The following is a 15,881-nucleotide window of genomic DNA, read 5'->3' on the forward strand; positions in this document are numbered from 1 at the left end:
TGTGTGTGTGTGTGTGTTCCTTTTCTGCGTGTCAGTGAGACTCGGGCACTTTTATTTACTATGCATCTTTCCTGATTAGAATGCAAAGAAATCAAGTAGCATGTACCTAATGAAACACAAAATAGTCATAGATTTTTAGAGTTGGAAGTAACCTTACAAATTATATGATTTATTTCAGGGATAAATCAAATCTCAGAATAGGTATTTGCCTCCAGATTACAGAGCCAACCACTGGCAGAGCTGGGTTACATAAAAAGTCTTTAGTTATTTTGTTAAGCTGATAAAAGACTGGAGAAATCATTAATTAACTTTTATGAATCACCTTTATTATGAAATAATTTAAATGATATTACTGTAGTACTTTCCCAGTTATACATCCTGAAAACTATAGCTTACAAAGTACTATATACTGTTAAGAAATTTCAATTTACATACCTTTTCATATCCTTAAAATACTGTTTTACTTGGAACATCAGCCTTCCACTAAGGACTCTTAGATAATCAAAACAATGCCAACAAGAAGTTGTTGTAAACGGTCAGAAATTATCTAGTTTATGATAATGTTTCTAATATTCAACTCTTAAATTCCATTATGTCTATACAGTCCTTAGAGAAAAAAACTTAGCCTGTATATACTTAAAATTGATCACATTGTTAAAATGATAGCTGAACTTTGCTCCTGAACATTTTATGTTTTCTTCTTTGTTTGGTAAATGTGTTTATAAAGAAGAAATTTCAAGATAATATTTGTGCTTATGGCCTAATGTTTTGAGGTTCTGGGTTATGGGTTTGATCTTTAAAGTAAGTTTAATACTGATTCTATTTCTAATACTGTCTTCTTCATAAGCCACATGTTTGACCAAAAAAGCTCAGTTTGAAGGACCAGTATAGAAGAAATGCTTTGCCAAGTTTTCTAATCTGCTGCCTTCTAGTAGTACAAATATTAGCCACAGGCAAGCAGAACAAAGCTACTCTTTGAAACGGCTCCAACTGTACTTTTGTACAGGAAATTCAACACCACAATCTCACCTAAAATAAACTTGACACTAGACTTACATAAATCTTTAAAAATGTGAAACATGGAATTTAGGCAAGATAGATGTCTTTTCTAAAAGTAAGTGCCTTTGTGTCACAGTAAGAAATACTTATTTTAATAATAGAATTCTGTGGCCAAAGACAAGAACTTTTATAATAGGCTGTGATTGCCTGGCTATAGTATTTGTTAGGACATTTAAACCTTTTTTTTTTTAAAAAATCTCCTGGGAAGGCCAGGCACAGTGGCTCACACCTGTAATCCCAGCATTTTGGGAGGCCAATACCAGCCTGGGCAACATAGCAAGACCCTATCTTTACAAAAAAGAAAATTAGCCCCACATGGTGGTGTAGGCCTGTAGTCCCAGCTGCTTGGGAGGCTGAGGCAGGGAGAATCTCTTGAGCCCAGGAGTTCAAGGCTGCAGTGAGCTGATGATGATGCCACTGCACTGCAGCCTGGGTGACAGAGTAAGACCCTGTCTCTAAAAAAATAAACAATCACCTAGGAAGAAAAATTTACTTTGGAAAAAAAAATAGGGGAAACAAAAAGTATGGGAGAAAAATCAGCATACCTCTTGCTGCCCTCCTGCCCCCACCCCCAAACCAAACCTCAATTTAGAAATGAGTGTTCACATTCAGGATTTATGCTTCTGCAACTAGTTGCCTTTCAAATCCTGGGACAAGTGGCCTCTTTTGTCTGCTCTTCTCACCCTTTAGGTTTCAATTTAAACATTTCCTCCTGGAGGACTTTTTAATTTTTTATTGAAAAAGCCTATACTTTTTTTTTTTTTTTTTTTTTGAGACAGAGTCTCACTCTGTTCCCCAGGCTAGAGTGTCATGGCGTCAGCCTAGCTCACAGCAACCTCAAACTCCTGGGCTCAAGTGATCCTTCTGCCTCAGCCTCCCGAGTAGCTGGGACTGCAAGCATGTGCCACCAAGCCCGGCTAACTTTTTGTATATATTTTAGTTGTTTGGCTAATTTCTGTCTATTTTTAGTAGAGACGGGGTCTCGCTCTTGCTCAGGCTGGTCTCCAACTCCTGAGCTCAAATGATCCACCCGCCTCGGCCTCCCAGAGTGCTAGGATTACAGGCGTGAGCCACCGTGCCTGGCCTAGAAAGCCTATACTTTTATTTTTATTTTATTTTTTTTTTGAAAGCCTATACTTTTAAAAGAAATAAAGTTTATGTATTCTTTCAAATGAGAAAATCAGTTGGAGATGTCCATGGCCCTCAGCTTGTTATATAGTACTTTTATCTATTCATAGTTCCTATTTAACCTATTAAAGATACAACTAATTTCTCAGTGGAATTGTTCAATCTGTATAAGTACAGAATATTATTTCTTATATATTGCAATAAGATTAATACATAAGACAATGTGAAAACCTAAGCTTTTAAACTCAATTATCAACCACTGTGTTGTGATAAAATCCTTACAAGCAATTCCTGTATGAACTTACTGTGGTTGGTAGTTGAACACAGTTCAAAACACAGTTCAAAACTATATCCATACTGGTTATAGGTACAGATAAAATTAACATGTTTTGGGAAATTACAATGTTATAAAAATATTTTATGATAATTATTTCTTAGATATTTATAGTAACAGTAGAATGTAAAATTTTCTATTGGAAAAATTGGAGAGTATTTATAAAATAACACTTTCAGTTTTAACAATGAGAAAAGAGTTTTTGTGATGAAGTTGGGTTCTTTTCTAACTCCTTAGAACATAAAAAATTTCAGGTTCAGGTAGATTCCAAGATTTTTAGTATAAAAGACAAACCCATAAAAGTACTAGAAGAAAATGGTATAATGGTTTTTATAGTTTCAGAATAAGGAAGTTTTCCTATGCAAGATTTTTTAAAATTCAGAAACCATAATAGAAAGATTAGTAAATGTGATTATATAGTAATGAAAACTTCTGATCATTCTGTAAATAATGTGAAAATATAGAAGGTAAAAGTATTTTTAGCACAACTGACTAAGAACTAATTCCTTTTTATAGATCTTTTCTGTACCAGTCTGGAAAAGACAACAGAAATAGGCAAAGGGGAGCAGGGAGATGGGTGAAAACCTACCCAGCAGGTACAATGAACACTAACTACCTGGGCACACTTTTAACCCTGACTCAAGCATTACAAAGTGATCTATGTAACCAAAAACACTTGTACCCCCGTAATACTTTGAAAATTTTTTAAAAAGCTAAACAAAAGAAAAGAAATGGGCAACGAAAGGAAACAGAACACAGGAAAAGAAATACACATGGCTTTTAAGTGAAAAAGTATGCACTTCAAAGAAATTTAAATTAAAACCACAATGTGATACCATTTTTCACTTTTCAGACTGAAAGATCAACAGTTTTCATGTTGTATTAAGCTGGAAAGTGTATTCTGTTTGTTTGACCCAAGCAATCCTCCCTACCACCAACCAGTCAATAGTGTATTGATGAACATGGTGCGTGGTGACTCATGCCTATAATCTCAGCACTTTGAGAGGCCGAGATGGGAGGATCCCCTGAGCCCAGGAGTTTGAGGCCAGCCTGGGCAACATAGCGAGAGTCCATCTCTACAAAAAAAAAAGTAAAAAAATACAGTGTATTGATGGTGACGGTATAAACTGGTATAAGCTCTTTGAATGTCAAGTTGATGATTCTATTAAAATGTTAAATGTACATGCTCTTTGACTCAGCAATTTCACTCACAAGAATTTATCCTATAGATAATAACACACATGTTCACAAAGATCTATTCATAATACTATTCACTGCAGCATTAGTCTTGGTAACAGAAGACTGTAAACAACCTAAATGTCCAGCAGTAGAAGACTAGTTAAATAAAAATAGAGGAACTTCAGTACAATATTGTGCAGCCATTAAAAAGGCCAAAGTATAGCTCTATATGCTGTTAGGATCAATCTCTGATATGTTAAATAAAAACTAGTAAGATACAGAACTCCGTAGAATGCTCTTAATGGAGAATACAGGCTACATATGCATACAATATCTCTGAAAGCATAGTCCAACTACCTCTGAGAAGGAGGGAGTAGGAGTTAGAAGAGGGAGATTTTTCATTTTATACCCTTTCCTTCTGTTTTTTTTTAATTGTATGTATTCTTCTACACTAATAAACAATGTGAGACTTTGTTTTTAATTTTAAAAAGTCATGCTTTAAATTTAATAAAGACAACAGCCATGTTAACATTTTAAAACACTGCCATGTAAGTAATTCAGGACAAAAAATTCAGACTTTAAAAGCAAAACAAAAAAATCCACATTTCCCATCTGACTACACTGTCAAAAGAGGGAGTAGAATGCAACTTCCAAGAGAGGTGAGGAGAGTTGGGCTAAATACGAGGTAGGGCCATAAAAAAAGGAGGAGTTGTTTCTAAAATCAATATGCCTCTCCTTCACCTTGAAAAAACTGCCCTATCGCCAGTGCATTATTTTCAAAGTATAAAATGGATTTTACAATGTTGCCTTAAGTATTCCAGTACTCAGGTAATTTGGGATCAGAAATGCTCATTTAAAAACATGGCCCAGGGCCAGGTGTGGCTGACCCTGTAATCCTAGTACTCCAGAAACAGGAGGATTGCTTGAGGCCAGGAGTTCAAGACCAGTTTGGGCAACATAGTGAGATGCTGTCTCTACAAAAAATGAAAATCAGCCAAGTGTGGCAGCACATGCCGTGTAGTCTCAGCTACTTGGAGGCTGAGGCAGGATCACTTGAGCCCAGGAGTTTGAGGTTGTAGTGAGCTATGATTGCACCACTACACCCCAGCCTGGGTAACAAAGCAAGAACATTTTTCAAAAAAAATAAAATAGACATGGCCCAGGAAACAGTGAATGCTAGATATTAATAGTAAGCCTTTATTTAAGTCTTTTAAAAACTAGCAGCTCAGGCTGGGCATGGTGGCTCAGGCCTGTAATCCTAGACTCTGGGAGGCCAAGGCAGGAGGATCACTTGAGGTCAGGAGTTCAAGACCAGCCTGAGCAAGAGTGAGACCCCATCTCTGCCAAAAAGAAAAAATTAGCCAGGCATGGTGGTGTGCACCTGTAGTCCTAGCTAGTCAGGAGGCTGAGGCAGAGGAAGATGGTTTGGGGCCAGGAATCTGAGGTTGCAATGAGCTTTGATGATGCCACTGCACTCTACCCAGGGTGACAGAGTGAGAGTCTGTCTCAAAAAAAAAAAAAAATAGCAGCTCACATTACCAGGTCATTGGGGTACAGTTTTAAATAGAAATTTACTCTGATGCCAAACATTCTACTAGGAATAGAAGTAACTTCTAGAAACAGTAGTTTGAATGAGTGTATTATGGGTCTAAGGTATTGAACACCATAGTCCTGGGATTGTGCACTGTGGCTCTAAGAGTTTTGACACTTGGTGCATCACAGGTGGTTTAGGAAACCATTATCTTCATGATTTTAACTTGAGAATCTCTCAGGGGCTCTAACCACCACTTTAAACCTTGTCTGTGAATGTGCATGTTTTTCTCTGCATCAAAAAGGAAAATTCCAAGACAACCCATATCACAAGAACTGCTGGCAAAAATAAATTGAGAGGCTCATTATAAATCTTGGCCTTGGAAAGAATATGTCACTACATGTTGAAATATGAAGAGCTTAAGAACTAGAGGCTGTGCATGGTGGCTCACGCCTGTAATCCTAACACTCTGGGAGGCTAAGGCAGGTGGATCATTTGAGCTCAGGAGTTGGAGACCAGCCTGAGCAAGAGCGAGACCCTGTCTCTACTAAAAAGTAGAAAGAAATTAGCTGGACAACTAAAAATATATAGAAAAAATCAGCCAGGCGTAGTGGCACATGCCTGTAGTCCCAGCTACTCGGGAGACTGAGGCAGAAGGATTGCTTGAGCCCAGGAATTTGAGGTTGCCGTGAGCTAGGCTGATGCCACGGCACTCTACTACCCCGGGCAACAGAGTGAGACTCTGTCTCAAAAAAAAAAAAACTAAACTAGAACATGTGACAGATTATGCTATGTACTTAATAGTAAATGTTAACTTTTAACCTTTATTCTTTCTGGACAGCGAAGCAGATTGTTTGGCAGTCTAGCGAGATAAGTTTTCAGTGGCAGTAAGAATTGCTCATCCAGTAAAAAATTACTGAGTACCTTCTATGTGCCAGATATTGTTCTAGGCATTAAACCGACAGCAGTGGACAGACAAAATCTCTGCCCTCAATACAGTTTAGATTCGGACAAAATATATAACATCATGTGATAAGTGCTGTGGAAAAAAATAGAGGATGCTGCTTAATTGTAAATAGCGTAGACAGGGTAGCCTCACTAAGGTAACGTTTGAGCAAAGGTTTGAAAGTGATGGAGCAGGCCAGGGCTAAACATCCAGACAGAGGGCACATTGCGGACAGAGGCCCTACATCAGAGTTTCCCAGCATGTTCAAGAATCAAGACCAGCGTGGCTGGAGTGGAGTCAGGGCGGAGAGAGTAGTAGAAAATGAAGTAAAGGAAAAGGGCAGGGCAGAACCACTTATGTAGGACTTTGTATGCCATGATGAGGACTGTGCCTTTTATTCTAAGACAAGCTATCAGAGGATTTTGGAGAGGGATACTTTTAAAGGATCACTCTGGCCACTGGGTTGATAACACATTTGTAGGGGATTCGAGGAGCAGATTTAGGTAGGTGGAGAGAAGATCAGCAGCTTGGTTTTGGATGGGTTAAATTTCAGGTACCTGGTAAGACATCTTAGTAAACATATCAAATAGGCAGTCGGGTATTCATGTCTGGAGCTCAGGAGAGAAATCCAAGGTAATGACATAAATTTAGGTATTTGAAGCCATGAGCCTGGATGACATGATCAAAGGAGTATGAATAGAAAAGAGAACTAGGGCACGGCAACATTTAGAAGTTGAATGGATCCCAAGCAAGGAACCAGCACAGGCGGCATAAGAAGCTGGTGAGGCAGAAGGCAAACGAGAAAAATCATCTAGAACTGGGCCGTGGAATACATGCTGGCTACTTACCACATGTGGCTATTTAAATTAATTAGAATTGAAAATTTAGTTCCTCATTTACATTAGCCACATTCCAAGTTCTCCTTTCATGCAGGTAGTCGCTACTGATTTGAACAGCACGGATACAGAACATTTCTATCATCACTAAAATTCTACTGGACAGCGCTGGTCCAGAAGTGAACTGAAGGAAGTATCTCAACAGGAAATGTCAAAAACTGCTAATAAGTAAATTGAGGACTGAGACTTGACTATTGATTGGATTTAATTATGTGTAAGTGACTGGAAACTTGACAGGAGAACAGTTTTGGTAGTGGGAGGCAAAAGCCTGACAGAAGTATTCAGGACAAACTGCAGGAGAGGACTTTAAATCAGAAGATAGAACTCGTTAACGATTTGCAATTAGAACAGCTGCAGTGAACTGACGGCAAAGTATTTGTTGAAGCCGTTCCAAAGATAAGCACAGCTCTCATGCCTAACAATTGAGTCTCTGGCAATTCATACATAAAAATCCCACACACCAGTGATTCTCAACCCTAAAAGAATCATTTGAAGATTTTTAAAAACACGATTGCCTGGAGCCCACCCCAGAGACTGATACAACTGGTTGGGAAAGGATCCTGGAATTATTGTTTTGTTTTGTTGGTATTGTTTATATGTGAGAAGTTTTTCGTTTTTTGTTTATTTCCTTGGGTAATTTTAATGTACAAAGTTCAAGACCCACTCACAGCCTTAGACCAAAACATAAATACTAATACATGTTTCTCAATCATGGTCCAAAATTGTAAGGAACTTTATATGATGGAGAATTAGCAAAGTGATGGCACATAATTGAAGCAAAGATGAATCATGTGGTATTGTGGTTAGCTTTTCTGCCAGTGTTTTAGAGATTGGGAATGTTAAATCCATCAAGAAAATCAACACTAGATAATCTTTTTTTTGTTTGTTTTTTTGAGACAGAGTCTCGCTCTGTTGCCCGGGCTAGAGTAAGTGCCGTGGCGTCAGCCTAGCTCACAGCAACCTCAAACTCCTGGGCTCAAGCGATCCTTCTGCCTCAGCCTCCCGAGTAGCTGGAACTACAGGCATGCGCCACCATGCCTGGCTAATTTTTTCTATATATATTTTTTAGTTGACCAGATAATTTCTTTCTATTTTTAGTAGAGATGGGGGTCTCGCTCTTGCTGAGGCTGGTCTTGAACTCCTGACCTCGAGCAATCCACCCGCCTCGGCCTCCCAGAGTGCTAGGATTACAGGCGTGAGCCACCGCACCCGGCCAACACTAGATAATCTTAATAAAAAACACTACCACCACCCATGATGAACAAACATACTGGTTTGATTATTTTATGGGTGCTGTTACTCATAGGAACATGTTATCTGATGACTCCGCTTCTCCTTTCCCCCAAAAAGCTTTTTGTTAATTGAAAAAGTTTTGAAATAGAATCAAATTCTAAACTCTAAGGAATCACAATTTTTACTTTAAAACTGATAGTATGTTTAAAACCAGAAAATGTACGTGGTAACTAAAGCATCATGAATTTTACATTTCTTCCATTCAGTTATCTAGTCCCTATACCAGCACGCTTGAAAAAATAAAATACGGGACATGTTTCCTGAAAAAATTCAACAGGATTACTTCACTTTGCATGTAGTTGCAAATAAAATGACTTAATAAATCATTGTGAGATACAGCTCTACTTTTCTCATATCCAGAAGCAAGTATTTACTAGTCATGGATCCCAGGATACTTGTCCCTTCCCTAAAATCCCTGAAGCATTTACTATATTTGCCTTTCCTCTTGCTACATAATTCTGTATTCACTGCAGTTTGTAGTGTGTTGTTAATATGAATAAATGATAATCTACTATTACACACAGATCTATTCATCAATTTCAACCTCCTCCTCAATCTAAAAGCTAAGAGATTAAAAAAATATATTCCACCTTTCCCTCTTTAGCCCCTAAAGAATGCTTTGAACAATTAAAACCATAAACAATCTGCTACTTACATAAATAATTCCTAGATAATCAAAAAGCAGATAAACCCAGCAATCTGAAACTTACTAATCACATTTGGGAATACTACATTAATCTTACTCTAATTATTTAAATATTTCTATTGTCAAGGCAATTTGATCCTGAAAGATGGAAATGAACGGAACATTTACTTACCAAATCCCAATACTACAATTTGAAGTATAAAAGAGATAAAATCTACTTCAATAAAAAGGAATTACCACAAGTGGCACAATCACAAACCTTGCATCACATGAAGCATTTATAAAACCAAAAATAACTGAAATAATTTTCTTAAATCACCACCTCAAGACTAAGAAAACAGGAAATTCCTCAATGATTTTCCTCAAATTATCATCTTTTTTGAGAAGCAGTAGAGTGGAATGATAGAGAGCTGCAGATTTGAAGCCAGACATCCTGGGTTCAAATCCTGCCTCTTGGCCAGGCATGGTGGCTCACGCCTATAATCCTAGCACTCTGGGAGGCCAAGGCGGGTGGATCGCTCGAGGTCAGGAGTTCGAGACCAGCCTGAGCAAGAGCAAGACCCCGTCTCTACTAAAAATAGAAACAAATTATCTGGCCAACTAAAAATATATATAGAAAAAATTAGCCAGGCATGGTGGCGCATGCCTGTAGTCCCAGCTACTCGAGAGGCTGAGGCAGTAGGATGGCTTAAGCCCAGGAGTTTGAGATTGCTGTGAGCTAGGCTGACACCACAGCACTCACTCTAGCCTGGGCAACAGAGCGAGATTCTGTCTCAAAAAAAAAAAAAAAATCCTGGCTCTTCCACTTACTTGCTATGTGATCATGGGCAAGTTATTAATGCCTGTGCTTCTGGTTTCCTCTTCTGTAAAATGGCACTAGTACCGGTATGATACTTGCCTTGCTTGCCTTGTAGGACTATTGTGAAGAATGAATGTAGTAAATCACTCAAATAATGCCTGCAGCATGCCTACTGAGTACTCAGAAGATGCAAGTGACTTGGTTATCTGACCCTCACAGAAACAGGTATTTCCAACTGCTGCTTACTTTGAAGATTCAGTGTACTGTATCAAAAGAGACATCTTTACACTTAACTAGACCTCTGAAGGTAGTAAGAGAGATAAGACGAGGAGGAGAAGGATCTGATCCTGCTGCTTTTGCATTACAAAGGTACCAGCTTTCTTCTGAGTAAAAGCTTGCTATGGAATGCTCTGGTCAAACCAGACACAGCATGAAGGTGAGGTTGCTAGGAAACTTTCAGATTTTTCAGTAGCTCAAAAAATTGAGAAAAACTTTTTTTAATAATATTGCCGCCTCCATTCTTTGGCATGACTAGACAAACAGTACCCAGTGCTAAAACATTTGTCATCTGTGAGAAGCACTATAGCTAAGTAGTTAGTAACAAAGACATCAGAATGCCTACTTATGACCCTAGTTCTGCTACTTACTAGCTGTGTGACCTTTGGCAAGTTACTTAACTTCTCTGCCTCAGTTTCCTTATCTATAAAATCTGAATAATTGTCATCTCATAGGGTTATTGGAAAGATGACATGAGTTAATTCATGTAAAGCTCTTAGAACAGGGCCCAACAGACTAAGCACCAAAAGATGTTATGATTATGAAAACAGTATAAAATGTTTCCCAGTATTAATGACATAACTGTATAAAAATATATTTTGATCTCACCCAGAAAAGAAAAAAATCTATTTCCATTTTTAGTTATTTGTATTGGTACCAGACACGAGGTAGTACAAATGCAAAGGAGGAGGTACAGGGATCACATCTTCATGCAATTAACCTATTGCCTGAAGACCTGACCTTGGGCCAGGAAAAGTCAGAAGGATGACGACTTGATAGTATCTTTCAGAGGGGTATCATGCATCTGATAAGGACTGGACTAAATTACCTGCAATACTTTCACTGAATGCCTTGTTTCTGTCTTCTAGGTATAAGTTATTTACAGAGTTTCAAACATACAGTCTCTTCCCAAGTAATTTTTTAAAACCAGTAACATTAATGATTTAGCTAGCCATTACCAAGAGGAAGAACAAATTCTGCTTATCAAGACAGCCATCACCTTAATAATTTTATACCAATTCCTCATAAGCTGATAGCAAGCAAGTATAAACAGTTGTCTTAGCTACAACAGGATAAATTGGTGTTTTAGTTTGAAGAATTTTAAAGCAAGCCAAGTAATTGTATAAAATTTAAATTTTATGACCATGTTTGGACCTTTGTACACTTAACACAATGGAAATGTTCATATTCATTTTTCCCCCAATGGAAAAAATTCTGATTCATCACTATGTTGCACAGTAGAATAGAAATATGAGTTCAGGTACTTAGTCAAGTTATTAAAGAATGCAAATAACAGACACGATTTTACTTCCAAAATCTGAAGTCATCAACATGATTCTGTAGTACTATATGTCAGGCTTTACCTAAAAATTCATTATTATTCAGATAAAGATAGCCCCCTGGTCACATTTTTTAAAAAGACTCTGCCCCACCACAACTTCCTGAGATCTGTGAAGAAACTGCAGTCTTGTGATCAGACTCCATATAGTACTGGCAGTTTTGTAATCGTAGGGAAAAAACGGTGACTGATTTTATGTGTCAATTAATTGTAGTCTGCTGATCTGATTAGAAGCCTTGACAAATGCCTGGTGGCGATTGCAAATAACTGCCAAGCATATAGGGATGATACAGTAGCCCACCGTTTTGGGATCAGCTCTTGTACAAGAGTAAAGGAACAAAAACATCTGTAAGTAAGGTATCAGAAAAATAATTGTCCACAACCAAAAAGGCAGGGAGAGTAACCGAGCTTTCAAGGAGTGTGTCCATGTGGTTCCTTCAAGGGGCTCCTCAGGGTGCTGTTGAATGTGTTCCAAGGCCAGCCTGTTGTAAGTCTCATTGATTTCAAAAACATAGTAAAATGCTGCTGCACTTGCTAAAAGATACAATCCCACTCCAATCCATCCCATCCGCTGACGGAAATTCATCATTCTCCATGCTCTGTGCCTTCAAGTTTAAAAAAAATACAGTTAGGGTCTAGTAATGCTGTCATAGCAACTATTCCAAATGCACTTGCTTCATTTCCAAGAGTTCTAAAACATCCCAGTAACATATCAAAGTTTCAAAATAATCAAATTACGTTTATTAAGAAATGTAAACAACTTACAGATTGTTGTTTTGTGTAAGTTACAAGCAAGTAAAAACACTGGTTTCTGTGTGTATTTAGTTCTGCTTTTTATGTGAATCCCACAGAATAAATAAATCATTACACCCTACTTAAACAGGTCCACCTTTCCTTCCAAAACTGGAATTAAACCAGTTTCCTACGGTACATTTCACTTTTACCGTTGAAATACTTTCTGGCTTAACAGTATTGCTTCAGACCGGAACACTCGGTTGTTAAAAGTCAAGCCAACGTTGGATCCCCCAAGTTAAGACAGTAACTCTTAAACACTTACAATGGTCCCGAAAATCTTCCTGTTCCCACGGCAAGCGTTAAAGAGTCACTCAGTTCTGAATAATCGGGTGGCTTTGGCATTTCAGAGAAAGCCACCATAAAAGAAATCCCCTGGGTCACCCGGCTCCGAGAAAGGTGAGCGCCGCCAGCCTGGAGCGCAAGCTAACTGTGATTAAGTACAGCGTGACTGCAGCCGGTCACGCGGCGGCCCGGCCCCTATCGCCGCTGCCGGAGCCCCACTCGGGGCACCCGGCCCGGCCGGGAGACTTCCCAGCCACCTGGGCCTCCCAGCAGCCGGCCCCGCCCCCTGCCGCGCTGCAGCGCCGGCCCACGGCGACCAAAGCTGCTCGGGCAGAGCCAGACCCAGCCCTCACAGCCCTGCGACGGCGACAGCGCTGCGCCCCGCAGTTACCGCCGGCCTCGCCTTCCGGCAAATCTGACTAGGTCCCGGGTCTCACCTTCCTGTCCCGGCTAGCCAGCCCGCCTGCCCTCCCGGATGCCGCCGCAGTCGGAGCTTCCGGCTCTGGCCGGAAGCGAGTGCGCCCCGCCCGGAAGGCCCGGTCCTCGTGACGTCAGGGCGCTTCCGCCGCTGCCCCGCCTCCTAGCGCAAGCCGAAAGCGACTCGATCTGGGCCTCGGGCTGTGGCCGCTGCGGCCCGAGTGGTGGCCCGCCCTTCAGGTGGGCGGCTGTCTGGGTCTGGCGACCTCAGCGCTCCTCTGCCTTGCCACCTGGTGCCCGGCTCGCGACTCTGATCACCCCTCACTCCTTGCTGCGGAGAGCCCCGCAGGGACGAGGCGGTACGGCGGCGATCGCCTTGGCCCCCGGAGCGTCCATCGAGCCGAGTGGAGCCGGCCTGGCGCCTCGGCCGCCGGCGGACGGACGCGGACACCGAGCACTAGGTAACGGTGAGGGGGAGCAGGTCCCGCGAGCGGCCCTGCAGGCCCGACGTGCGCAGGGGCGCCCGAGCTGGGAGAGGGCGAGGTGGCTGCTTGCCGCAGGGCGCTGCAGTGTGTGGGCCCGGTGGGCCCGGTGGGGGCCTGCACGGGCGCCCTGAGCGTCGGCACCTTTAACCTGACTGCTCTGTCCTGCAGGCTGCTGGACCTCGGCACGTTACGAGACTCACCTGCGGTACCGCGGAGGATTACTCTGAATTGCGGTGGGCATCTGTGTCCCGAACGAATTAGAACTTAAAATCTAATATTTCGGGCGCCATGACGTTGAGACTCTTAGAAGATTGGTGCAGGGGGATGGATATGAACCCTCGAAAGGCGCTGTTGATTGCTGGCATCCCCCAGACCTGCGGTGTGGCAGAAATCGAGGAGGCTCTGCGGGCTGGTTTAGCCCCTTTGGGGGAGTACAGACTGCTTGGGAGGATGTTCAGGAGGGAAGAGAACAGGAATGTAGCCTTAGTAGGCCTTACTGAGGAGACTGTTCATGCTCTGGTCCCTAAGGAGATACCGGGAAAAGGGGGTATCTGGAGAGTGATCTTTAAGCCCCCTGACCCAGATAATGAATTTCTAAGCAGATTAAATGAATTTTTAGAGGAAGAGGGGATGACAGTGAGTGAGTTGACCAGAGCTCTAGGGTATGAAAATGACCCTTTTGACCTAGACCAGGACATGATCCCAGAAATTCGGGCCCCTATGTTGGCACAGGCATTGGATGAGGCTCTTCAGCCTGCCCTGCAATACCTGCACTATAAAAAGCTGAGAGTATTCTCGGGCAGGGATCCTCCAGAAGTAGAAGAGGAAGAATTCGGACCCTGGTTGTTTCATACTACTCAAATGATCCAGGCATGGCAGGTGTCAGATGCAGAGAAAAGAAGGCGATTGCTAGAGAGCCTCAGAGGCCCAGCATTAGATGTTATTCGTGTCCTGAAGATCAGCAATCCTTTAATTACAGTCCGTGAATGCCTGCAGGCTCTTGAGCAGGTATTTGGGGTTATAGATAATCCTAGGGAGTTGCAGGTCAAATATCTGACCACTTACCAGAAGGATGAAGAAAAATTATCTGCTTACATACTAAGGCTGGAGCCTTTGTTACAGAAGCTGGTACAGAGAGGAGCAATTGAGAAAGACATTGTGAATCAGGCCCGCTTAGACCAAATCGTTGCTGGAGCGGTCCACAGAACAGTTCGCAGACAGTTTGGTTTGCCAGAGGATGGCCCAGCCCCTGGCTTTTTGCAGTTACTGGCACTGATAAAGGATGGAGAAGCAGTTGAGGAGGAGGAGGCCCTTCTCCAGGCAGGATTAGGAGAACATTTCACCTGAATCTCAGGAAGGGGTATCTGTCAATAAGTGGAGCATGAAAGTAGAAGAGTCTGTGTACTCCAGTGATAGACATTAACCAATCCCTACCTGTGCTACCAAGTAAGTAATTTTCATGCAGGTCTGAGTATAAACCCTTTGTCATTTCTGTGCCTATTTAATGTCTCCTAAGTGTGTCATTGACTAGGAAGGGTGTAGTTCTGCACTGCTATTTATTTAAAACTGCTATTATCTATTTAAATTAGTCTCTGTGAATTTTTTATCATGCAAAATTGTACAAAAGGTCTGTCACTACATATGTTTAGTGCTCTGAGAGGATGGGGAAGGCTCAGGTGCACATGCTGACCAGATCTCATTGAGATGTCAGCTTGTTTGGTAACATGTGCAAGTGTAGCATGTCACATGTGATGATGTTACATCAATAGTTTTTAGGTGTATATTGCCCTACATTTATGATGAAGATCAAGAGCAGTGGTTAAGATAATTATTTTTTGTATGAATCAGAATTATATTGGTTCTGTGCAATCAAAAGGCATTAATTGAATGCTGAGGTTGATAAGTTTGCAATGACCACCTTTAACCCCAGATTTGTGATATGTGTCATCAAAGCATCCAGTTCTGAATGTCATTTTCATGGTTATAAGATTATAGTTATAAAATAAACGAATGCTAAAAAAAAAAAAAGACTTCTTTTATCTGTTTTGTTTATATCAAGGTTCTAAGAAAGATTTCATTTGAACAAAGGATTCCTAAAGCGGAAATCTGAAAACCACTGAACTTATACAGACTCAGTTCCTTGGATTCTTGCTTCTTAGTGCCCAGGGGATAGGAAATATTTTTCTAAGTGAGATTGCTAGAGGTACCCACTGAAGCAGTTAAACAATGGAATGAAACAAGACAGTACACAAATTAGCAAAAGGTCCAGACACGTCAGCATATTGAATTTGGAGGGAGAAAGGAAAGAAATGAACATTGCATGCCTGTGCATGGCAAACTAGAATAAAAAGTTTTTCCATGTACTTTCTCATTTAATCCTCTTAAAAATCCTACAATATAAGATAACTTAGTTTCACATTTATGGAAATGGGCACAGCAGCTTTAAAAGCTTGGCCAAGGTGAAATAACTAGTAAA

The 15,881-nt window shown here is 40.9% G+C and overlaps 2 protein-coding genes across 3 annotated transcripts; one reads left to right on the forward strand and one right to left on the reverse strand.

The window, feature by feature from the left end:
- Positions 1-11,203: 11,203 nt before the first annotated feature.
- On the reverse strand, positions 11,204-13,023 carry TMEM251 (transmembrane protein 251). 2 transcript variants are annotated; one of them, XM_045561739.1, is made up of 2 exons: positions 12,941-13,023; positions 11,204-12,031 (listed from the first exon to the last, which is right to left on the reverse strand). In XM_045561739.1, the coding sequence occupies exon 2, from the start codon at positions 12,013-12,015 to the stop codon at positions 11,620-11,622; it is 396 nt and encodes a 131-aa protein (XP_045417695.1). In that variant the 5' UTR covers positions 12,016-12,031; positions 12,941-13,023; the 3' UTR covers positions 11,204-11,619. The 2 variants fall into 2 exon arrangements, with proteins under 2 accessions (XP_045417695.1, XP_045417687.1); XM_045561731.1 differs by having other exon boundaries at positions 12,484-12,968.
- A 43-nt stretch (positions 13,024-13,066) lies between these two features.
- Positions 13,067-15,423, forward strand: MOAP1 (modulator of apoptosis 1). Its single transcript, XM_045561767.1, has 2 exons — positions 13,067-13,381; positions 13,574-15,423. The coding sequence occupies exon 2, from the start codon at positions 13,694-13,696 to the stop codon at positions 14,750-14,752; it is 1,059 nt and encodes a 352-aa protein (XP_045417723.1). The 5' UTR covers positions 13,067-13,381; positions 13,574-13,693; the 3' UTR covers positions 14,753-15,423.
- The last annotated feature ends 458 nt before the right edge of the window (positions 15,424-15,881 follow it).

This window comes from Lemur catta, chromosome 1 (assembly GCF_020740605.2).
Source record: "Lemur catta isolate mLemCat1 chromosome 1, mLemCat1.pri, whole genome shotgun sequence".
NCBI classification, from domain to species: domain Eukaryota; kingdom Metazoa; phylum Chordata; class Mammalia; order Primates; family Lemuridae; genus Lemur; species Lemur catta.

Excerpts from the sequence above, each read along its gene's own strand:
- TMEM251 (XM_045561731.1), bottom strand. The coding sequence starts at position 12,581 with ATGGTGGCTTTCTCTGAAATGCCAAAGCCACCCGATTATTCAGAACTG. Across the intron at positions 12,032-12,483 it reads GGAAGATTTTCGGGACCATT|GCACAGAGCATGGAGAATGA; the intron begins GTAAGTGTTTAA and ends TTAAACTTGAAG.
- MOAP1 (XM_045561767.1), top strand. The coding sequence starts at position 13,694 with ATGACGTTGAGACTCTTAGAAGATTGGTGCAGGGGGATGGATATGAAC.